Source organism: Lycium ferocissimum, chromosome 10 (assembly GCF_029784015.1).
Source record: "Lycium ferocissimum isolate CSIRO_LF1 chromosome 10, AGI_CSIRO_Lferr_CH_V1, whole genome shotgun sequence".
Lineage (NCBI taxonomy): Eukaryota > Viridiplantae > Streptophyta > Magnoliopsida > Solanales > Solanaceae > Lycium > Lycium ferocissimum.
The window spans coordinates 34,392,518-34,417,213 of record NC_081351.1 but is presented as its reverse complement, the minus strand read 5'-3'; the positions used below and the strand labels follow the sequence as shown (position 1 = coordinate 34,417,213).

At 35.7% G+C, this 24,696-nt stretch overlaps 1 protein-coding gene across 2 annotated transcripts in view; it reads left to right on the top strand.

Annotated features, from left to right (window-relative positions):
- Window positions 1–2,673: 2,673 nt before the first annotated feature.
- LOC132033559 (uncharacterized) overlaps window positions 2,674–24,696 on the top strand; it is a 29,221-nt gene continuing 7,198 nt past the window's right edge. The window contains exons 1-14 of one of the 2 annotated variants that reach the window (XM_059423566.1): window positions 2,674–3,118; window positions 5,117–5,276; window positions 8,150–8,242; window positions 9,524–9,620; window positions 9,818–9,983; window positions 16,659–16,833; window positions 17,753–17,881; window positions 18,008–18,577; window positions 18,688–19,329; window positions 21,173–21,253; window positions 21,897–22,010; window positions 22,080–22,316; window positions 23,629–23,676; window positions 23,802–23,945. In XM_059423566.1, the coding sequence (XP_059279549.1) occupies window positions 2,916–3,118; window positions 5,117–5,276; window positions 8,150–8,242; window positions 9,524–9,620; window positions 9,818–9,983; window positions 16,659–16,833; window positions 17,753–17,881; window positions 18,008–18,577; window positions 18,688–19,329; window positions 21,173–21,253; window positions 21,897–22,010; window positions 22,080–22,316; window positions 23,629–23,676; window positions 23,802–23,945 (2,859 nt within the window). In that variant the 5' untranslated portion in view covers window positions 2,674–2,915. Of the gene's footprint in view, window positions 3,119–4,137; window positions 4,147–5,116; window positions 5,277–8,149; window positions 8,243–9,523; window positions 9,621–9,817; window positions 9,984–16,658; window positions 16,834–17,752; window positions 17,882–18,007; window positions 18,578–18,687; window positions 19,330–21,172; window positions 21,254–21,896; window positions 22,011–22,079; window positions 22,317–23,628; window positions 23,677–23,801; window positions 23,946–24,696 lie in introns of those variants that run through there. The other variant, XM_059423567.1, reaches the window with a different exon arrangement.

The following is a 24,696-nucleotide window of genomic DNA, read 5'->3' as shown; positions in this document are numbered from 1 at the left end:
TTTATTGAGGAAAAAGAAAAGCTAAAAGTCTTTTATTCTCCTGAATTAACCATTATCATCCTGACCCTTTGTCTTCATCCGTTTATTGACTAATTAAGGATGGACTTAAATTTTGATTAATAAGAGAGAGTAAAGAGAATCTAATTAATTGAACATTTTTGGAGCAAAATGAGAAGGGAAAAAATTTTAAAAATGAGAAAAAAGTTAAATAATATTTTAGTTAGGTGCCACATCTATGCCTAACTTTATATAGATATAGATATAGATATATAGATCCTTCAGGGCAACACACTATTTCATCAGGCATATAGTCCTAAAGTTGGGGAAATAACATTGTGGGACAATTTAGGCCTATTATTTACCCGAAAATGACCCATATTTGTTTTCTTACCTGCTATGGCCACCATTTGATCCACCGGTGGCGTCCGTTGATTGGCGCCTTAACACGCCGCAAGTCGAGTCCGTGAGTACCACGACCCACCACCGCCGCCTTCATGGTACTCGTTGTCGCCGGCGTCATCTTTCAGCCTCTGTAGCAGTTTGTTTTTCCATCGACTGGAAGCATCTCCTCACTGGAACGCCGTCGCCGGCGACTGGAAGTTGGATCAACGGCAACAATGGAGAAGCAGTGCCATCGCCGTCACTGGTGACTCTGCACTTTTGCTTCTTGTCGTCGCCAGATCTAGCCGGTAAGTGTTTAAACATCTCATATACACCATTATACACTTGTATACACTTCTATACGGTGTAGAAGTGTGTATAAACACCCTTTATACATTACGTACAAGCCCCCTCATGTATAAACACCTCTTGTATAAGTTTGTATAATATTGTATACCAGTCTTATACATTATTATACATTTTGATACAAGATGTATACATTGTCTACAATATGTGTATAAAGTTGTATAAAGTTGAATATTCAAGTTAGGCCAAGAAATGTTGGGTTGTAGGTTTGTAATTTAAAATATGGGCTATGACCATGTAATTTTGACCCATAAATTGTTTATAAGTGAAATTTCCCCTATTTTTTCAGTAGGCGTGTCTCTATCACTTTTTAAGTTGGGATTATTATTTCAACAAAATATTCTTCAAAAGTGATTATATTACAAATATATATAAGCGAGGATGCAAAAGTTTTACCGTCCTCACAATTTTTTTTATATAATCAAGAAGGTATTATAACTTTTTTATTATTATGAGGGAACTTATGTATTATTTTATGCGGGGTTTAGTTATTTATGTATTAGTTATTCAACCTATATATCCTGCATAAAGTAATACATAGATTCTCCCATAACTTATACATGTATTAGTTATATGGATTTCTATATTGCAAATTAAACACCTACAAATATATATAAGCGAGGATGCAAAAGTTTTGTCGTCCTCACAAAACTTTTGATCCTTTGATAAAGCTACGTGTGGAGGATGTTGTCTTTTCCTCTGCCTAATATTTTTTGCATCCAATATTTTTTTCTTATGTCCTCTCTATACTGGCCTCTGTAATTAATGTATGTTGGCATTGTAGTAATTTTTTGTTGAAATATTTTCTTGTCCTTTATATTCTCCAGTTTATATTATATTGTTTTTTTAGTTTTTATATTTAATTTGAGTAATTTTTTTTTATATAATCAAGAAGGTATTATAAATTTTTTATTATATTATGTATTATTTTATGCGGGGTTTAGTTATTCTTATAGTTATTATTGTATATCTTGCGTAAAAAGTAATACATAGATTCTCTCTAGTTATATATGTATTAGTTATACGGATTTCTATATTGCAAATTAAACACCGTATTAAGTTTATACGCGAATAACTTACCTCCTAACCCGCTACCAAGCGTGGTATTACTTATGCAATATTTAATAACTGCATAATTCATGCGGTCTTAAACTAAAGATATGTAGAATGTACCAAAAATGTCCTTTAATTTTGTGGTTTTAAATATATCACGCGGAAAGTTAGAACTAAGGAGTTGCCAAAAAAGGAATGAGACATTCTTTTTTAACCGGACAAAAAAGAAAAATAAGACAAAACAAATTGATACAGAGGGAGCATTGAATATCTATACGAAAAGTATTATAAATTGCAATTTTAACTTAGAATTAATATTTTTAAGTATAAAATATATATATGAAGAACTAAATTGATTATTGAGATTCATTTACCCCCCTCCCCCCCTCCTTTTAGTTTAGTTTGAAAGTAAGTTTAAATGACCACATTTAACTAGCATAAACTCTTGCTGCATGAAATATTATAAGTGAAATTAAAACTTTTTAAATATAAAAAAAAATCTATTTCTATATGTAAATACATAAACTATTAATAAAAATGATATATTTTTGTTTCATCGAATTTTAATTATTTTACATAATTTAAATCATGTTATTTTACAGAATGTTGAGTCTATTGTGTCCCTTTGGTATTTAATATTTTTTCTTCCAAATTTTTTTCCCTGTAAATAATTTTTTGTTTAAAAATTATCCATGACTAGATGACTAAAAAACTTTAATAATAACGAGTACTTTTTAATTAAAAATATTACTATTTTTATCTGTTAAGCCCGGGCCTCATATAATAACTAGTTTTAAACAAAGTTCTCAAAAAGTGATCATACGGCTGCAAATCGTCATATTTTATGAGCCGCGCGTCCACTTATATAAACCCGGCCCAGTATCCGCTCCAATCCCCAATTTCCCTCAACAAATTCAAAATCCCCAACTGATAAAAATAAAGACTTTAACCTCCAAGCAGAGACTAAAATGGTTACAAATCTCCATTTATGATATCTTACTATCCTTCAGGCCAACGCATTATTTCATCTGTATTCGGAACCCTACACCGGCGGCGGCGGAGTAACTGCCGGACGAATTCAAAACCCTAAAAATTAATAAACCCTAGCTATCTACATGGCCGGAACAATTAGGGAGCAAGCGTTACCGTTAATTGCGGCGGCTAATAACCATGGTGACGTGGCAGTAAAGCTGTCTTCGTTGATGCAATTGAAAGATATATTGTTATCGGTAGAGCAATCTCAAGTTGCTGAGCTTCTTCCTTATTTAATTGACCTTCAGTCTTCGCCTGAAACTCTCGTACGCAAATGCCTCATTGAGTAAGTGAAATTCAACCTTTTTTTGAGAAATAGTTGTTGTAATTGTTGGAACAGTGAGTGTCAGAATCACAATTCTGTTAATTTCCAGCTAAGAAAATCAAAAGTTGCACCTTTTTTTGTGATTGAATTGGTTATTTACGCTCTGTTTGGATGGTTGTCACATTATTATTTCATAATGAATCGTATTATGTTGTATTGTATTGTACTGTATTGCGGTAAATGAATACAACGTTTTAGATAGATGATGTCACACATCTGCAATTTAAACCAAGACGAAAGTCTAGTATGCAAATGCCTCATTGAGTAAGTGAAATTCAACCTTTTTTTGAGAAATAGTTGTTGTAATTGTTGGAACACTGAGTGTTAGAATCACAATTGTGTTAATTTCCAGCTAAGAAAATCAAAAGTTTCACCTTTTTTTGTGATTGAATTGGTTATTTACGCTCTGTTTGGATGGTTGTTACATTATTATTTCATAATGAATCGTATTATGTTGTATTGTATTGTACTATATTGTTTTGATGAATACAACGTTTTAGATAGATTGTATCTTTTCTGTCGTTACATAATGTCACACATCAGCAATTTAAACCAAGAAGAAAGTCTAGTACGTAAATGCCTCATTGAGTAAGTGAAATCGAAACCTTTTTAATACATTTGTTAGCATAAGTATCATGTAGAACATTCGTCATTGTTGGACCTTTGACCAGTGAATAGCTAACTTTGATTGTATTGCCGAAACATGTTAGAAAAAAACATAGACAACTATGCATTACAATATCAAGGAGGATATATATGTTGACTCAAATGCCTCATTGAGTAAGTTAAGTTCAAACTGGACCTTTTAGTATAGTCAATTGTATGGTAGTTAGCATAAGTAGCATGAGCACATTCGTCATTTGTTGGACCTTTGACCAGAATTAGCTAACTTTGGTTGTATCGCCGAAACATGTTAGAAAAACATAGACAACTATGCATTACAATATCAAGGAGTATATATATATATTTTGACTCAAATGCCTCATTGAGTAAGTTCAATTGAACCTTTTTATCGAAATATTAGTTGTAATTGTTGGAACAGTGGGTTCCTGAATCACAATTGGGTTAATTTCCAGCTAAGGTAATTAAAAGTTGCGCCTTTTCAGGATTGAATTGGTTCTTTAGATTTATATTAGAAACTTATTTGTATATATATATATATATATATATATATATATATAAGACTAAATAATCTGTTTCAAGATGTGTGGAAGGTGTTGCATTTTGTGATTCTCTTTTGTGATAGAAAAGGATTGAAAATTACAGCTTGGCACCTTCTTTTCCACATATAAAAGGTAACAACAACAACAACAACATACACAGTGTAATCCCACAAGTGGGGTCTGGGGAGGGCAGAGTGTACGCAGGCCTTACTCCTACCTTGGGAGGTAGAGAGTTTGTTTCCGATAGACCTTCGGCTCAAATCAAAGCAATACGGAAAAAGAAATGACGGAAGTAAAGAAGTTATGGCAAAGTACTATATAAGGCATGACAAAGTAGTCTGAAAAAGGAACAATAACTACCACAAAATCATACGCTAATCGAAGTAGGAGAAACAATAGATAGTAACAGAAACACATATAACAGGTAAGTCCTGTTAAAATTTGGTTACTCCCTTGACATGAGAGGGTTGCTTTAGCGGTTAGAGCCATCTACTTCTTACCAGGAAGTTGGGAGTTCAAGGAAGCAAAGGGGGAAAAGTGGGAGTACCACTATTGATCTCTGGATAGGGGATATTTTTTGGGGTGGGGCGGTGTACCGAACAAAAAAAACAAAAACAAAAACACAAAAAGTGATTACATGCTGTTTCAATCAGTAGTTGATAAGTTGGCATCAGCTGATGCCAGAAGAGGGTTGTAAAAGACTTGCTTGCATGCTTTTGGTATTCTGATTTTACGTGCACTTGTTTCTTTTCCATATTGTTTTCATCATTCTAACTTTATTCTGTACGTATGTCAGGGTAATTGAGGCGGTTGGGATGAAAGCAAAGGAACATTTGTTGGTGTTAATGCCCGTATTGTTTGCATGCTTAAGAGATATGAATTCTATGGTGGCAAAGCAATCAATTATATCTGGCATGAAAATCTTTTCTGGCGTATTGGAGGAGTTATCATCTCAGGTTACATGCTTGTTCATGTTTTTGTATTTGCTGTATCTTGTTGACTGAGCCCTTATGCAACATAGGCTTGTTCCACTATAATCATAGTTGTGAATCTTTTGAGGAGATCTTTGGTTACTTTTAGCTCTTATCCCCAAAAAAAAAAAAAAAAAGTTCGGTCTCTTCGGTGCGAGTCTTGTGCACCGGGCCACTTCATTTATTTTTTCTTACGTTACGTTTACAGGTCTAGACTTGTTAGTATTATAAGGCCATAATTGCATTAGTTGCTCAATCAGAAGCTTGGCTTATACGTTTTGGTTACGGATGATAAGATTTAAAGAAGGTCGAAAGCTAATTTTGTTGGCTCTAGTCCTAGTTTGGAGGCACAGTGTTTGGTTCTGAGATTTTCTTTTGCTAATTTTCTCTGAAATCTTCTAAAACAAAAAAATGTGTCTTATGTTGCCATAGCTAAACATCTATATTTTATCCTTCAGTAGTATTGCCCTTTGTTCATTTAGTAATTATTCATTCTCTCTAAAAAGGAAGGTGAAATTTGTTTGGTTGGTTGGCGGCGGACAAAGTGATTTTCAAAACTAGTGCCATCAGTGATTTCTTCAATACAGAGGGTTGCGTGGGGTATAAAGAACATGTAGGCAGGGAGGTTGAAGCTATAAATGTGCCGCTAGTACCTTAATGCTTCATGCCTATCTTGTCAAGTATTTGAAACTATGCTAAATTTGTTTACGGCAGAATACATAGTTTACCCCACTGACCTTGAGGCCAAATCCCTGTGACACACCCGCCCAACACGGGCAACCCTTTACAGCAACCTTTTCCAGAGTGTGTCTAATGCACACCATTTCTTGCTTGACCAGTTTTTCAAAAATGTGTAGTGTCATTCACCAAAAAGGTCGTGACATGTATCACTAAATAAAAACAAAAAGATAGCACTTTAGAATTATAATTATGTTCCATTTTCTTCATCTTCCCCACCATGAACTGCCATTACCATGCTTCCATTTCTGGAAATTCACCCATTTACAAAATTAAATAAATTTTCTCATTTGCAAAAGCTTGAGCTAAGCTTTAATGGTTGGGGCTAATTTTGAACAACTCACCCTTTCCGAATATTCGACTTCGCCCTGGCAAAACCAAACTAAGCTTCTCAGCCAAAAAAAAAAAAAAAAAAACCAAAAAAAAAAAAAAAAAAAAAAAAAAAGGAAAAGATCTTACATAAAGCTGAAAACTAATCAACGAGGAGAGATATGAGAAATATTGGTGGGTCTATTTGAGAAGGAGGAGATCGGGTGGTGGAGAGATGTGTCTAAGTGTCAAGGAGCTGCCATGGCAGATTAGGTGATTTTTTAAACAAGGAAGAAGATGGCCCAATTTAAAATTTTTGTAGAACTAAAAATATTTGGACACCTGTCCCTTAAATAAGACATTTGATACAAAGATTCTCCTGTTTACACGCTTATTTGTTGGTAAAAACACACACTGACCACAACACTTTTGGAAAGGCTAGGTGTGTAAAGGGTTGCCAGTGGTGGAGAGGCGTATCACAGGGATTTGGCCTCAAAGTCAGGGGGGTAAACTATGTATTCTGCCATTGTTTAAATAAACTTCTCTGTTTGTGTTGGATAATGGCATTGTAGATATGGATGTTACCTTCTCAAAAAAAAAAAATGGCATTGTAGATATGGCGAATATATGAAATTACATTATTCTTTAATCCACTATGTAGTTAGATGATCGAGACAGTATTTCTGATGCTGATCTTCTGTAGAAGTCCAAAATTTCAGTCTCCTATGAACTTGAATTTGTACAGATACGTGGAAAAAAGTTCAGTTAACTCATTTTGAGTATCTCTACCGGGCTATTATTTAAATGACCTTGTACGACAAGTTCCATCATATCTTAATGTAGAGGAAGGTTCTGTTTGTTGGTACTTTAAGATTTTCTTCCGTAGCACCTCTGTCATTTTTGGTATTTGGCTATGCGTTCGAACTATATTTGTATTAGTACCTATTCTGAAAATAAGGGAAAGATAATTTTTTTTGGATGTTTCTGGGGGTTACCAGCTGTTTTGTTGTTTAATGCCACTCGGAAAATATACCCATTGGATGAGACGACTATTTCTCCGCTGTCATTTCTTTGTGGCTGGAGTTCCAAGGGGCAGATGAGTGTCTGGATTCTGACGTTCATGTGGCCTATTGGTGGTTGTTAGAGGAGACTATAAACATGTTCACTTTGAGTAGTTCGGTCTCTTTTTTTTTTTTTTTTTTTTTTTTTGGGGATCAGGATGAGTAGGTCGGAACTTGGCATTAATATCCCATAGAAGTTCAAAATAATACTTTTTTTTTTTTTTTTGAGATAGGGAAGTTCAAAATAATACTTGCGAGCATTATATGGTAGTATAGGGTTGAGCCTGACAGGGACTGCATAAAGCCATCGCACTGCTATGCACAGGTCTTGGCAAGATGGGTTCTGGTGGTTGACATATACTATGCATAAGCTAGTGATATTGTATTGTGTGGATGACTGGCCAAGGATTTTTTTTTTAGTTGATACAAAAGCTGGAAATTTGGCATGAGAAGTTCAATCTGAGTAAACCAGTTTTCTTAATTGCTTAGTATGTGTCAAGATGCACTGAATGACTAGCTCGTAATTGCTCAGTATGTGTCAAAGATGCACTGAATCACTAGCTTTAATTGCTCAGTATGTGTCAAGATGCATTGATTCACTAGCTTGGATTTTTTAAGTTTTATCCTCCCTATCCCTGTGCACTTTCTGACATACCATCTGTAGCATTTTTAATTTATCCTTCTTTCACAATAACTCATTTTCTTCTCTAATACATTTGAAGTTCTAAATCCCTCTTTTATAAATCATAGTTTCACCGGCATGGTATAGTTGAAAGGTGGCTTGAAGAGCTCTGGACATGGATGGTCAAGTTCAAGGATGCTGTCTTTGGCTTTCTTTTTGAGGTATCTTGTTCTGCTCATGTAGTGGGTACTTGTTTGCTAGTGAACTTAACTATGGTAATCAATCTGTCACTTGGTCTTGGGAACACATCACTTTTTTCGAACCCCTCCTCACAGCAGTGTGCAAAATGTTTGTTCTGAAACTTGCCCTTTCTAAAACGGTTCAGTTTTTCCTTGTTAGTGGTTCTGGTAACTTCATATTGAAAATAAATAGATCAAAATATTTTGTAAGTTATAAAAGTGGATCTTGATATGTTGTGAACTTGTAAAAAAGTACTTCCTCCGTTTCAATTTATGTGAACCTATTTCCTTATTAGTCCGTGCCAAAAAGAATGACCCCTTTCTATATTTGGGAATAATTTACTTTTATGCAATGATTTATAGCCACATAAAATATATGTGACTCATTTAACATCACAAGTTTAGAAGTCCTCTCTTCTTTCTTAAACTCCGTCCCAGTCAAATAGGTTCACATAGATTGAGATGGAGGGAGTATGATAATATTTTGTGAATGTTTTTCAAACACTATGCAGGAATTTTTGGCTGTTGGATATGTCTATTCTGATGAGAGGATACTTCTTTTTATAGATGCTTTGATCTCTATCTATTTATTTATTCTGCTTCGGGTGGTGTGGGAGATAAATTTTTCTTTACCGTATGTGACTACTTACTAGGCTACTACACTAGGACCGTCTATTTAAAGAAGGAAGTGTAAGCAAGACAATGTCCTGTTACTCGCTTAGCTTAACTGTCTGATTTTTCATCCTTATGAAGCTTGGGACAAAGCAGTGACTTGTTAATTTGTTTGAAATGACTAGTCACACTCTCCCTCTCTTTAGGGACAAGAATATTTTAATCCTCATTTAGTAGCCAGTTTTGGAAGTACTGCATTTTGGTAATAAAGAGATGAATGGATATCTATGAGCACTAGGGATGAATGGATATCTATGAGCACGAGGTATACTTATATATATATATATTATGCAGTCTTGTTCTTTTAAGTGCAGTGTTTCATGTTGTTGTCTTTGTGAGATCTGCGTCCAAAGATTCTCCTAATGTAGACTTCTATTTCTTGTCTTCTACTCTGTTAATATATGGGCTGCAGGAGGGCGTATAAAAAGAAATAGAAGAAACAATAAATCCATTTTCAGGCCTTGCTGATATGTTTTAGGGATGTCCCTCTGCTCATTGTTTGGCATATACATACAACTGTTACCTTCTCAAAAAAATAATACTTGTCTGGCATATACAAATCACATGCTTTTCTTGGATATGTTTTTACAGGCAGGCCGTATTGGTACGAAATTGCTGGCGTTGAAGTTCCTTGAAACATATATTTTACTTTTCACATCAAGTGATTCTGAAAATTCTGGAGCTCAAGGTAATTTTTTGCAGGACTTCAAGGATGGGAAGATTCTGAGTACAGGAGATTTTCATGATTCACTATTATATAAAGTAACTTATCAGAAAAGAATCACTATGAGAATTTTATATTCATCAATTTGCTTTCCTTTTTTCCAGTTTGCTGAGTCTGATTTTTGTTTGTGCTTTGGATGTATCTTATCTTTATACCTGCAGCTAAACATGGATGGACTTTTAATATTTCATGGGTAGTTGGTCATCACCCTGTTCTTGATCCAGCTTCACTTACATCAGATGCAAAAAATACCGTTGGCACTCTACTGGATTTATTACGCTCAGCTAGTTCTCTCCCTGGTTTACTAACCATTTCTGTCATTAATAGGTGAGCTTTTTTCCGTTTTACACAAAAACCTGTATTATTCGTATGGGGTAAGTGCTATGTTTGATCTCCAGGGAAGATTCTAAATTCATCTAGGCTCTTGCTAGGCGAAAGCTTTTTGTGCATGATTCGTCTTTTTCTGTAGGTGAGGAGTCTTACTTGTGAATGAATATAGTGGTTGAGAAAATAGACTTGAAGAAATTAGTGGCAGTACAAGTTTAGATAATTGCACGAGTTGCATTGTCAGACTGAGGGCTGTCTTGGAAAGATCAACTTGTAAGTTTCTAGTTAGGGTGGGGTGGTGCCAATTATTTGTGATTACGCTGATCTCTTTGGAAACAGCCAGGGGGAGCATTTAATTCCTTTGCATCATACATAAGCCAAGTTATTCTTCTGCAGAATTATAGGGAGCATAGTTGAATAAGATCTGTTTTGTGAGCGTGCTTCTCATGTTGAAGTTATCTATTTGGAGGTTTTTGAGTCTCTATGTAGATTTTCTGCCTCAATGCCCGAAAGGAGTTTGGGGCACGGTTACTTAGAATAGTAATTTCTGCTGAATTGTGATATTTCTGCAATATTTTTCTTGATCAAGGATATTCCTGCAATATGATATGCTCTTCTAGGATATATTAATTAATAAATTGTTTGCAGAATATTACTCTTTAGTGAAAATTGCAACCCCGCTAAATTAATTGTTAAAGATTTGTCCTGTATGCTTTTTTTTCTTTTTTGGTTTAACATTCCTCGAGTAGATAGGTTTTGACACCAAGTTGGTGTGACATCAAAAACGATATTTTATTTATCATGAAATAATGGTTTGAAAGAATCAACTGCTTAAGAACAAGGCACTTATTTTATGATGAATGAGTTAATATCCTTCTTCCTAGGGAAAGGCAATCATCATGGTAGTTATATCATTATTAGCAAATAAGTGTCCTTCCTCAGCTTCTCTGTCCTTATTTTTGGGTATCGAAATGTGTGAAATATGTTGTACTTCAGGGTGATGGGCAAAAGTCATCTTTCGAGCTCGGTACAAACAAGTCTGTGTTCCATCTGTGATTGTGCAACTATATTCTAACTTTTCTTGTATTCCTAATTATCATCCATTTGAAGTTGTTACGGTAAAAGAACTTCAAGTATGGAAGCAAATGAAAAGAGAACAAAAACTTTTGGAAGCAAGTGCTTATTATTAGGAGGCGGCAGATTTGAAATTTATGTCAGATCATTCTACTATTATTATCCGCATCAAGTCAGACTAAGAGTATAAATATGGTAAAGCAAGAGCATTTTCTGGGGTTCTAGTCATTGTTTATGTTAGACTAACATCACATTATACGTGAGTAATTGTGGTTTTGATATTTTCCAACTATAATTTATTGAGAGGTGTCACCGGTTGCTTTCATCAACAAGGCATACAACGTCACTGGTTGCTTTCATCAACAAGCCATACAACTTGTTTCTTATGTCTATTTAAAATGACTTGAGACGGCATTTACTTGCGTATGGGAGGAACTATCACTTGTTCTAGAAGAAATGAAACAAAAGATATGCAATAAGTTTATGTGTTTTTGGGATTATTATGGTAGCTGATAAAGTCTCGTTCTTTATTTCCTGACAGTAACTGGCAACTATGCCATCTCTGCCAAAAGTTTTTGTTACATTTGCCAGAAAAATCTATGATGATCCCTTGTCATAACCTCTCAATAAATCCCATGGTGCCCCAGCTAGATAAAACTTCTTACTTTTGGACTCCAAATTTTGGTGGTGATTGCTGTTTTATGTATTATTTTGAATTATGGAGAGTTGACAGATGCTTGGTAATGGCCATAGTTCAAGTTCAACTGCTTATTTTTGCTGTTATTGCAGCATGAGCCCAGCTTTTTAACGTGGAGTTAAACTGGCATTTTGCTTGGAATGCTGAACTGATGGTTCAGATAACAGATGTAAAAGTTAGCTGATTTCCACAAGATTGACAGATGGTAGGCAGATTAAGCGGTGGATAAATTGGTCACGTCATTTGCGATAAGAACTGTTTGGACAAGCTATTAACAAAGCATTGTACATTTTCGGAGACAACATTAAAGTTTAGCAAATTTTTAATCTCTTAAATTGTACATACGACAACATTACCTTGTAGTGTCTGAGACTTAAAAGTATTGGTATAATGTATTGCTATTTTTTGTAACATTGACACACTTCTTATTACGCAGATAATCTTATTTTCGACAGGGTTTTCCCCCTGGATTAATCTTCTGTTCTTACTTCTGTCTTTCTTTTTGCTGCTGTTACATTGTCAAGTTTACTGTATGACATGCTGTGTTTCACTTTAATTTTGAACGTAGAAATTGGTGATACTGTACTTAGCAACCTTTTCTATGGGCAATTGTAAGTCTGTAAAGTTTTCCTACATAAAAAATCCCTCAAGGAATAGTTTTTCATGTCTGTATGGTGCCAGTGAAATTTCTGTGGTATGAGCACTTTTTCTTCATCTTGTCAAATATTTAAATTCCTCCCAAGAGTGGACAGTGTTTTACCAACTGATATGCATACAGCAGCCCTTCCCCGGACCCTGCTAAAGCGGGATGCTTTGTGCACCGGGGCTGCCATTTTTTTTTTTTTTTTTTTTTTTTTTTTAATGTATATAGCAGAGCTGCTGTAGCATGAGCAAATCCAGCAAATATGAATTGGCTCTTTGCATTGTTTCAAACAAAACACATCATTATATTGGTAAATAAGCAAAGTGTAAATTAAAAGTTTTCTACTTAATGACATTTTGAAATCAGAAACAGATAAAAAGCTAAACTGGTTTTTGAATGAGAAATCCAATACTCTGGGAAAGGCTGCATGTAAATTGTTATGTTCTGTTGGAAATTTCCCTGCTTTTATGAGCACCTTGCTTTAGTGTCTTGGTTTGATATCAACTGTAAAGCAATGTGAACCAAGTTTTGCAGGGCATTTCTTTCCTTCAGGATGAACACTTATTTCATCAACAGCAGGACATTCTGTTCTGTTCTCCTTCTTCCTTTCCTTGAAATGACAAATTCTGACATGTTGTGATCTTAAACATGCTTAAAGCTTTTTCTCTTACCAATCAGAATGTTTTAGCTGTTTTCGAAGATGATCGAAGATGAAACACTGGACGTCCATTTAGTTTGGATAGTAGGGTAGCACAGTGTTTTCTTTGCATCTCCTTGACACCATGTATATAACAAGTAGCTTGATGTAACAGACTTAAATGATGAAATTCTGATGTAACAGACTTAAATGATGAAATTCTTTCATTGTAGCAAAACATCAGATTAGAAAAGAAATTGAGGATGATCAGCTCGAGCTTATTGTGGTTATTTGATAAGGAAATAACTACTAATTCTAAGTTGTCCTCATTATAATTTCAGATGAAAAGAGATACTCAAATTCATGCCCTTATTGTATTGAAGTTTGAGCATGTGAAACTTGATGTATGCAAGATGGAACAAGATCTTGATAAGTTGTGCCAGGAATGTTCCAGAAAATTGTGCTTCTAGACGTTTAGCATTATGCTGAAGACATTTGAAAAAAATGTTGCATGGTTGTACATAGATTATTTTCTCTGTTTTTCATCTTTTGTAATGGCTTTGCTGGCTACTTGCCTTTTGGAAGTGTAGGTATTCTAAGAATTGCATAAATATGTCGTTTTAACACTTGACAATTGTGTTTACTTGAATGCATATTTGCTTAATTATGATGGTGGTGCCAACCAATCTGAACTTAGTTGTAGTAATCAAGATAGGATAAGATAGGGTCAGTTGAATTCGAATCTAGTGGGGTTGAAATAGATCCTTAGAGCTGTTCGCTAGGTAATCCTGCCGACCTAGATTGGAGCAGATGGGCTTACACTGAGTGTTATAGTTGGGTTAGGATCCCTGTGATCTCTGCTTTTTTCTTCCTATGCCGCAACCACCAAGCTGTCCCCTTGTTGACCTTTTGGGATTGTTTTTTGTTTCTTCTCTTCTTCTAGGTAACATGGCTGATATGGTGTACTCCTTGATTCATGTTTGGATTTGTTTTGGGTGATTGGTCTAATCAAATTACTAATGGTGTGATTCATAGTCAGAATATTTCTAAAACTCTAGTTCATAGCGAGCTTTAGAATTCATGCTTCCTTTGTTTTAAAGGATGACATCAGTTCAGGGGATGTAGAAAATGATTTTTGTGGTTGGTTGACATAGCTAATTCACGACACAGTATGTCTTTTTAGAGTGCCCTGCTTTGGATGTTCTTGAAGATTTAGGATTTCTGCTAATAATCTTCTTTTGCTGAGGACATTGTATTTCTATGGATGTAACAACCGATTCAGTATATATATATATGTGTGTGTGTGTGCAAGCGCGCGCGCGGACGTCTGCATGTGTTTATATAAACATATATGTATCTTAATATAAATACACAGACACACGTTGCACCTCCAGTTTCCTGTTTTAGCTTATGAGTTAATTTACAATGAAAGTAATGTTTGAAGAAAATTGAATAACCAACATTGTCAAGTATCAACCTTATCCCGACACCATTCACTTCATGAACTGCTTTCTCTCTTGCAGCAGATTATCTTGGGTGGGGATATGCGTTTGTTGATTGCATGCGCTGAATTTGTTTAAGATAGGGTAATAGGTGCTGATCTTGTGAAAATATCTTGCATCAAGAAACAATGCTTGTACAATCAAAAGCGAAAACATGTGAAATTTCTTCGAGCTAACGATTGATGTACATTTTCAAGTACGAAGTGCCTCAGCGAGTAAAATGTTGGCCGTGTCATTTAGCTTTCTTTCCTAATTTTTAACCGAAGAGTTGGCTGAAATCCTTATAGACTTGCGCTTCATCTTTCTCCATATCTCAAATTATTGTTCGACTCTTCAATATTGATTGCAATAATAGAGGTGTTTGGTTTCCTTAAAGCTGATTGTAGTGGCTGGATCTCGCGTATCAATGCAATAACTGAATGATCCACCTGCAAACAGGGTAGCGAAAATGGTGGCACAATTTAGTCTAGTTGCCGACAGTGGGCAGTGTATATTGTTGTTGTTGGCAGTAGTGAGCCTAAGTTGGTTCTGGTACTCCTGGTTTGCAGTTAAACTTCAATTGGGATTGTTCATGGTCATTGGATGTTGCTTGACCCATTGCTGTAGCAGATCTAGTTTTTCCGTTGAACCTTGCAACTCTAATGTTCTTGTAGAGAAACCAGCTTGCTGTATAACATCTGAAGATGTGGAATTATTTATATGGTTTTGTTCTTAAAGTCTTCTGCTGGCATACAGATAGTGGTTGTGCTTGTAAAGGAATAGATAAATGTAGTGGCTGTGATAGGGTATAGATCCGTTAAAAAGCGATGGGTTTATGTTCCTAGTGAATAATGTGACCTTGCTGTAGAGGTATGCATATTAAGGTTTCTTATCGTGTAATGGTATAATAAGCATGCAATGTGTGAGTCTTGATGGACACTTTTATCTCGTGTGATGTGCGCAATATAAAGATCTTAATGTCGTGTTTAACATCTTCTCCCCCAACTCGGTACTCTTATTGAGTGTTGGTTTCTAAAGCATTTCGGATATAACATAAAAAATTATCCAGTAAAATTTCCTCATAATATCAATCATGTATTCATGCTTTTACTTGCTTGTTTCTTTTGATGCTTAAGTTCTGAAATGTGTCAAAAACAGTAAATTATGCGAAATAGCAAAACCATGTTGTTGTCAGCCTTTCAAATTGGTCGACAGCAGTAATTCGTGCTTCAACTTGTGTAAAAGCTTCTCTTTGATGGAGTGTTACTTGTCTCAAGAAGATATAGATATGGATAGTGCTCAGAGGTAGTGTTTGGTTGAGAAAAATGTGCGTGATAGTAGAAGGATAAAAAATAAGAGAGTACAGCTACACAAGTGCATCCCAAGTTAAAAAGTATTCTTTCTATTCATTAAAAAGTCTGTTGTCTGAACTTCCGAGCTATAGATATGTCTCAATTTCTCTTTTGCCTATACTTCCATCTTCCAGTACTGCCTCAACAATTTCGAGGACTTCCTTAACTAGAGTTATTACTTTTATTTTCTGATTGGTAATCTTCTGCAATTTTTCTCCATCCAAATCTAGTATACAGCAACAGCTGGCATCAGGTAGAGAAGGAAGCTGTTTTCTCTGAGATCAAACATTTGTCAGATGTAAAACTGAAGATAGTAAAGAGTTGAATAATGAACATGTATGCTGATCTGAGGGATACTTTATCCCACTTTGCGGGCACTAGGCTAGTAGAAGCACTTATCTGTGCTTATTTATGGGTTTGGGAACACTTAAAAAGTGTCTTTTGGTTGGTAACCTGGTAAATTTTGTTGTGTAGTTTATGGGTTACTCTGCCTGCTGTCTGCTTATGATAGACCACACTGGTGCTTTGGTTGGTTTTATGATAAAAGGTGTACAACTGAAGTAGATTTAGTAGTTCTTTATGTCTTAATACTAGTTCATCTGTGGTAGATTATTGAGGTGAAGCTGTTACCTTGTTTGATAATCTCAGTTTGTTTCGTTGTTCTGTTTTCTATTTTCTTTCCCCATTTGAATTCGTGTTTATAATTAATCATTTCATTTATTTCATCTTCAACTTGTATAATTGATTTGTCTTGTTTTATAATGTATCTGATAACTCGTTATTGTTTCCAGTTTGGCAGTTATAGCAAGGAGGCGACCTATCCATTATAACTGCATTTTTTCAGCATTGCTTGATTTTGATCCAAACTTTGAGATGACAAAGGGTGGACATGCTGCCAGCATTCAGTATTCTCTGAGGACTGCCTTTCTAGGATTCCTGAGGTGTACACATCCTGCCATTTTGGAGGTATATTTGACATGTCATATTAGAGCCTAATAGTTCTTTATTTTTGCATTTCCCCGTCTTCCAATTTCTGTCTCTTTTCAGGGCCTCCATCACTGTAACCTTCTTTCCAACTATTTTTTTTGGTTATTAAACATAAAATGCGAGAAGGCTGAGATGGTTTGTTCATGTTCTGCATCGACCTACAAATGCATCGGTTGGTCCATAGGTGTGAAACTATGCTTAGTGAAGGGATTAAAAGGGTATGGGGTAGACCTAAAATCACATGGAAGGAAGTTGTCTCAAAAGACGTGCAAATGCTGGGTATCGATGCAGACTCAGCTAAGGATAGGGCACAATGGAAGAAAAGATTCATATAGGTTAAACCTACTAGTTAAGGATAGGTTTTAGACTTGTTAGAGAACTTCTATTTATTATTATTATTGTTGTTGTTATTTTAAAAATATTTTGAACTTTTCTTTCACTTATATTTTATTTAGTATGATGATATGATATTTGCTTAAATGAAGAAATGAGGATTCATATAGTCGACCCCAACTTGTTTGGGACTAAGGCGTAGTTGTTGTTGACTACTCTTGCATATACTCATTCCTAATTCTTGTAGTAGCGAACTATAAATCAAAAGGTATATTCTTTTCCTTAAACTTCAGCTGAGGGTGGGTATTTGACTTTCTTATACTTTGAAGAGCCATATTTACTTGAAGTTTAAAGACGCAATAACAGGACTATATTAAAACACGATTTGATTTACTGTGATGAGTAATGCAAGACAAAATTGTATAGCTTCAAAAGATCTCTGTGTTCCATACGGTATGAGAAGTGCTATTAATATCTTTTAACTTTAGGACTCCAGAGATTTATTACTGATAATCTTTAATTAAAATTGAGCAACTGCTTAAGTGTGTTTGTTTTTTGAATTTAGTCAAGAGAAAGGTTGTTGAAATCGTTGCGAGCAATGAATGCTGGTGATGCTGCTGATCAAGTTCTTAGGCAACTCGATAAAATGATGAGAAATAATGAGCGAGCTTCACGTGATTCTAGATTGAACAAGGTAATTCACTCAGTAACAGAGTCCGCTCTATTTGTTATTGAAGACTAAAACTAAAGTATCAGTACTTCATGTTGTGAAATATATTTTTCAGAAACCGTTCTCAGAACGTTCTGCTTTCTTTTTCAGGATGAGCTGTCATCAAACCACTTGCCCATTTCAGGTGATCCAACAAAGAAGAGGTCAACTCTATTAGATAATGAAGATCCATCTAATAACTATGATTTAACTTCAAAAAGGGTTCACTATGGTCCTAATAATCACAATCACACAGCTCCGCTAGTTGAGAGAAATGAATCTGGGAAGGAATATGTCAATGGGGTGGACCCAGCGGTTGCACAAATAATTGGCATGATTGGTGCTTTGCTAGCAGAAGGAGAAACGGGTGCCAAGTCTCTTGAAATTCTAGTATCCAAGATTCCTCCTGATTTGTTGGCTGACATAGTCATAACCAATATGAAGCACTTGCCTAAAAATCCCCCTCCTTTGGCACGATTTGGAAGCTTTTCGTTAGCTCGGGGAAGTGATTCTATTAATCTATCCCAAATTATGGCACCGATTGATTCCTCATTAGGCCAACAGGCATGGGTTCCTGGATCCCAGACACCCATCTCTTTATCAACTGCCACAAGCAGTTCATTATCAGAAATGCCTACTTCTGCAAGTCTCCCTTTAGATTCAAAACGCGATCCTAGAAGGGTGAGAAAAACTAAATTATTTTAAGTTTTTTCTTTGCTGTTTGTACTCTATATTCTCTCACTAGCTACAGTCTAGTTATAAACTGTTTTCCACATTATGATGCTTCCCAGGATCCACGCCGCCTTGACCCAAGGCGTACAGCTGTGGCTGTTGAAGTATCGCCGACACTTGTTGCAGAACATAATACAAGTGCTATGCAATCTGCAATGCTGCAATCTGAAATCAATCCTGCCAGTTCATCTAATATTGACATTGCAGTACCCTTGATGTCAAGTTCTGAATGTATGCCAATGGCATTTCCCAATATGGAAACTGACCCTATCACTGGTGAAAGTTCACTAGGACCAGGAGCCAGTCTGTCAGCCCCCAGGGAGGAAGTTTATGATGAAGACCTGAATGAAGCTATCCCTGATCGCAAGTTGGATGCTGCAACACACGTTCCACTATCATCTCCTGGCAAAGTAGAACAGGAATTGGTGCCAGAAATTCCATCTGAAGTTGGAGTGACAAATGAACTTTACTCTACTTCGTTAGAAACAGATCAACTTTCGCCCCCCATTTCAACTGCTGCAACCCCTGAAGATGCATGTGAGGACTTGCCTGCACTTCCACCATTCATTGAGCTGACTCATGAGCAGCAAAGAAATATGGGAAAACTGGCTGTTGAACAGATTATTGATTCGTACAAAAAATTGAAAGAGACAGACAATAAGCATACAGGAATGGCATTACTTTCTCGGTTGGTTGCCCAGGTGGGGTCAAACTTTTAGATTTTGACTATTTGTTTTTGGTTTTATCATGGGGCTACTTTTGTTTCATTGAGTTACAACATGTTGGTTGATGAATAATTGAGAACTTCTTGGTGATAATCTACCCATTTGTCTCGATTGGTGTAATATAATATAGTATTTCTTTTGAGGGGCAACAAGCTATGCTATTCAGTTGAATAAAGCGCAGTTTGCCACTTTATCACCCTTGTAGATTTCCTCTCTGAGACTCTCATTTGTGTCATACCTCTGTTGGTATACCACTTCATTCTAGCGCCCTCTTGCTGAAACATTATTTGTTTATACTGATCATGCATCGGAAGACATTTGAGTTTTTTTTAAGAAATCTATATAACTCAGGATAGTTTGTCCTTCCCTTTTTAGTTTGGTGTTGAAAGTCACTTGCGAAAGACACCTTCTACCTGTTGGACCAATTCATCTTTCAGATATATGATAGAGTTTCAGCACAACTCCTAATGACTTCTCTTACATGCCAAGTCATATGATAAACAAATTAAGCAGTAGAAGCTTAGTAAGATCTAGGAAGAGCATCTGTTGGCCAAATAATTGCTTTTCCAAATTTACTTAACCCATTTTGGAACTGGGGATGGTCAGGATTATGGTTGATAGTACAATGATAAGTAGCTGAAATTGGTATCCAATTCGGGATCTTTGTTTTTAGAGCAGGTTGTGTAATTGTCTGTTTGTAGTCCTGTATTGTTCTGAATTCTACTTGCAGTTGGGCTTGCTAAGTACAACTACAATACTGTATATTCAAAGTGAATTAGTAAATAAGTTGATGCATCGTTGATGAGTTACCCCTGGATATACTCATTCTAGTATTGTGCTTGTCGAATTATGATTATTATATTGACATAGATAACGAACACGGTCAGACATAACCCACCAAAAATATCTGTCATTTTGAAAAGTAATTTAGGTAGATGCTACTTAGATCTGTTTATGGAGTCAAAGTTATTTTGGTTCAGTATAGGAATTAAGCTGATGCATGGTTTGAGTAGTGTTGGGATATTAGCTTGAACAATGGAGATATTTGAGGAATACTTCCTCTGCATCTTGACGGAATAAGTCTGTCACATAATTCTCTGGCTGATCTCCCTAAATTCAAGTTTGAGTTGACAATGATCGCCAGAGTTTCTTCATAGAACTGCTTATAGGTTCTGCAGTCATGCCAAATTTTCTTCTGGGATAATCTGCAATCATTGATTTTCTGGAGTAACATCTTGACAGCAATGGTTGCAGATATCCCAAAAGAGAAAGATGTTATTCATTTTGGGATACAGTGAGTGAGGAAATATAACAAAGAATGATAGGCGTTATTTATGGTGAAAAGGGGTGATCCTGATCAAGGTACTAATGAAATAATGAGCCCTTAGGACATAAGCCAGAAAGATATAAGGTGAACTCATCATGTTGATCAAGCAATCTGGTATGGCTAACCATATTTGTATAATTAGGAGTGTAAATACTGATGTCTCCTTTCTAAATAGGAGTTTCTCTCAGTTGAGGAGTAGCCTCCGCTCTCTTATTTACTTTTGGTGTAAACAGAAATTCCTATTTTCATAGAGGATTTGGTGGAGTTTGTAAAGAATCATATTTTGTAGATTCTTGATCTTTTGGTATACCCTTTGTATACGATCGTTGTGGCAATGTTTATGTATGAAAATACTTCATTTGATCAAAAAAATCTACGTTACGATTTTATGTGCTTAATTCTGTTTATAAGCTGATATACAATGAATAGGTCAAATTATTTAAATGGGATGGTACAGTATTTATTTACCTTTTGCTTTGTTTAACCCTGCAGATTGGTGCTGATGCTGACGCTGATGCTGATGTAGTTGCGATTATGCAAAGGCATATTTTCTCAGACAACCAGCACCAGAAGGTATCTGCTTTCTCTCTTACTCTCCGAATATCTTATGCTAGCGTCATTGCTCAAGTTCTGCAGTCAATCAACTATGACTACTTTCTCCTTTTGTGTTGGTAAGCTTGGTTTTAAAAGTGTTCTAGAATCATGATTTCAGTTAAGTGGAGGGTATATTCTGCCTGTTTATATGGCTTAAATGCCTTTGCTGCCATCCAAAAATCTTCTCGGAGTGAAGTCTTTCCAAATCGTCATGTAGTTGTTGTATATAGAATTAAAACAAAGATATTCGTCTTTCGGTGAAAGTCAGTTCATATCTACACACTGAAACATATCACAAAAACAGAAACAGCTTTTATGTAGTGTACATAATTTGTAAACAGTTCTGGAGCTTCATGCATGCGTCTTTCTTCAGAAGCTTTGATCCTCTCCTGCTTCTTGTTGTCATGAACCCCCTTTATTGTTCTGTTTCTCAGTTTGGGCTCTCTTCTTAATGTCTTGTACTTGGATTTGATTCCATATCCAGCAAAGGAGCGTAAACTGATATAGTTTTTCAACGACAAATTCCTTTTTACGGCTTTTGTTCTGCTGTATATGTTTCTGCAAATGAACTTTTTGTGGAAAATGCAGTTGCAAGCTAATAATATGTTGATTTGACCCTCAGGTACATGAGCTTGCAATGCATGTACTTTATCATTTGCACTATCTCAAGCTATCAGATTCAGATGAAAACATTTCACCTGCTGCTGCTCTATATGAGAAATTTCTCCTCAGTGCGGTAAATACATTCATTTATTATCCTTATACATCGTGCCAAAAGTTCCTTTAGTAAGTTCTTTGTTTGTAGGCAAAATCATTGCTAGATTCTTTACCAGCACACGACAAGTCATTTAGTAGGCTCCTTGGTGAAGTTCCATATCTACCTGACTCTGTGATGAGACTGCTAGTTGATTTATGCTCTGAAAATTATCTTGGGAAAGATGGTCGTGATGGTGACCGTGTAACTCAGGGGCTTGGTGCAGTTTGGAGTTTAATTTTGGGGCGTCCGCCTAATCGGCAATCGTGCCTGGATATCGCTTTGAAGGTATATAACAATAAAATGTTCCATGATGATGTTTTCTATTCATTTCCGCAGTTGCAGGTATTAGTTGCCTAAGGAATATCAGAAGACGCATGCTAAAGCAGCATTTTAGGAGTTGTTAGAATTTTGGAAGAAAGATTTAATAAGCAGGCAATTTAATCGAAGCAAAATAACTGCTATGCAGTTACTTGTTTGACGTGTTTATGACCTTAAGAAGACTACGCAATTGGAGAAGTGCTGGTCCCGTTCTCAATTATGTTACATGGACTCCAATATGAGTATTGATTTCAAGTATCTAACTAAAGTCTTAATTCTCTCATAAGGTTCTCTGTGTATTTGAAGGATACAAACAAAATTTCATTTCGTGTGTAACCAGTTGGAGACAGACTTACCAAGGCAAAGCATAGATTCGAGTAATATTGATTTCTTTTAATCAGTAGGGTCCCAGTACTATTGATTTTTGACACCAAGGATTTTTTTTTTTTTTTTTTTTTTTGAGCATGATGGTGGAGCAGCACGAAAATAAGTAATCACTAGCTATAGAGAGATAGAACAATATCAAGGGTTCGACTCCTAAATGTGTTTCAAGGAGATAATTGGGGCACAAATGCAGATGTAGGTGGAGAAAGGGTGGCTTTGATACCATAGCTAGCCTGTAGGTTGGGTTGCCAATGGAGGATTATTACTTATTAGTATCATGGGATGGGCTGCAATTTACATTTTGTTATAATGTTGTGCCGTATAGCGTATTTGGTTTTATTAATATTAATGTGTGTGTGTGTGTGTTACATATCATTCTGTAAAATGTGGCTCGTTTTTATTTTGAAAGGTTATTTGTCAAACTTTTTCTTGCATTGAGTTGTTTGATTGTGTGGTTATTTCTCATGTAATATGGAATAATCTTCTTCAGGGAAAATAATAAACACTGTAACATTTGGTTTTTAGTATCTATCTTGATTTTTTTTTTTTTTTGTTGGGGTGTGGGGGCATGTATGGAGAGAACACGGAGGATGAAGAGCTAACGCCCTCGTGAGATTTGACCCTGTACCTAAATGGTGCAGGGTGGAGTTGCAACTCTAATCTCGGGTTTTAGTATCTATTTTGATGTTTATTTCTTTGTTTAGTAATTGAGGGACATCTTATTGTGTGGTAAGTCACTCGTTCAGAATTGTTATCTGTTGAGTTCCATGATACCAAATATGCGCAACTCTTGATTGACTGTCCTACAATTTTGCATAGTAAAAAACAAAAGTAGTGCTTGCCTTTGGCAGAATGACATTATAATGTTCTCATTAGAGTTCATGCTTTCACGCAGTGTGCTATTCACCCTCAGGACGATGTCAGAACAAAAGCTATTCGCCTGGTATGCAAACTTGTGACTGTTTTGTGTTGCCTGCTGTGGGTTTTCATCTGCTGGTGATCATTCACTACGTTTCTAATCTATGGATTATTGTATTTGAATCTCTTAAATGTTGTCAATCTTGATAGGTGGCGAACAAACTTTATGCGGTTGGTGACATTTCAGATAATATTGAGCAGTTTGCGAAGAACATGTTCTTGTCAGCTGTACACCAGCATGTCACAGATGCAGAATATTCCCAGTCTGGAATCTTGGTTCAGAGAACAGGAGAGGTGTGTTCTTATTTTTGTGTTTTGCCTTTAAATTCTCTCTGATTTTTGCTTTATTTAATGTCTTCGTGAGCACATTTGTTCCTTTAGTGTTTGATCTTGGAGTTGTTGCTTGAGGACTGATTGGCTTAGACGGTTCTGGTCGTTCCTTTTTGGAAATTGTTTGTGGTTGGAGCTCATGTTCATGTTTGAATCTCTTGTTTGGTTAGTTTCACGCCAGCTTGACCAGATTGCAGTGACTTGGAACTTTTTTTTTTTTCTTGATTAATAATATTTAAATATGAGTTGGGATGTGATTCCTGTAAACAAATTTGATAACAGAATAAATGTACTAGAAGATGAGACCTTTTACATTGCAAGAATATTTAAAGCTTGTCTGCTAGGTTGGGGTCAAAAATAAATGAAGTTTGACTAGCCAAAAGTGAAACAGACATGCAATTTTAAGAAGGTATGAGTATTATTTTGCATGTTTCACCTTTATCCTTGTATAACTAAGATATTTTCTTTTATAGCTAAAATACAAATTATGTAGTTTAACTGATAATCCCTGACCTTTGAGATAACTTAGTTTTGGAAGTCTACTAAATTCTGTGATTCTGTTGCAAAGAATTATATCCAAATTATTTAGATCAGCTATTTCATTCGGAAGTAGCAGTAGTTGCTAGGGACTTAAAAACATTAGAACTTTTGGTTACTGTGTCTCTATGAGGAGTCATGTATATTCTAAATGTTGTTCTGTTAAATGCGTGTTGTT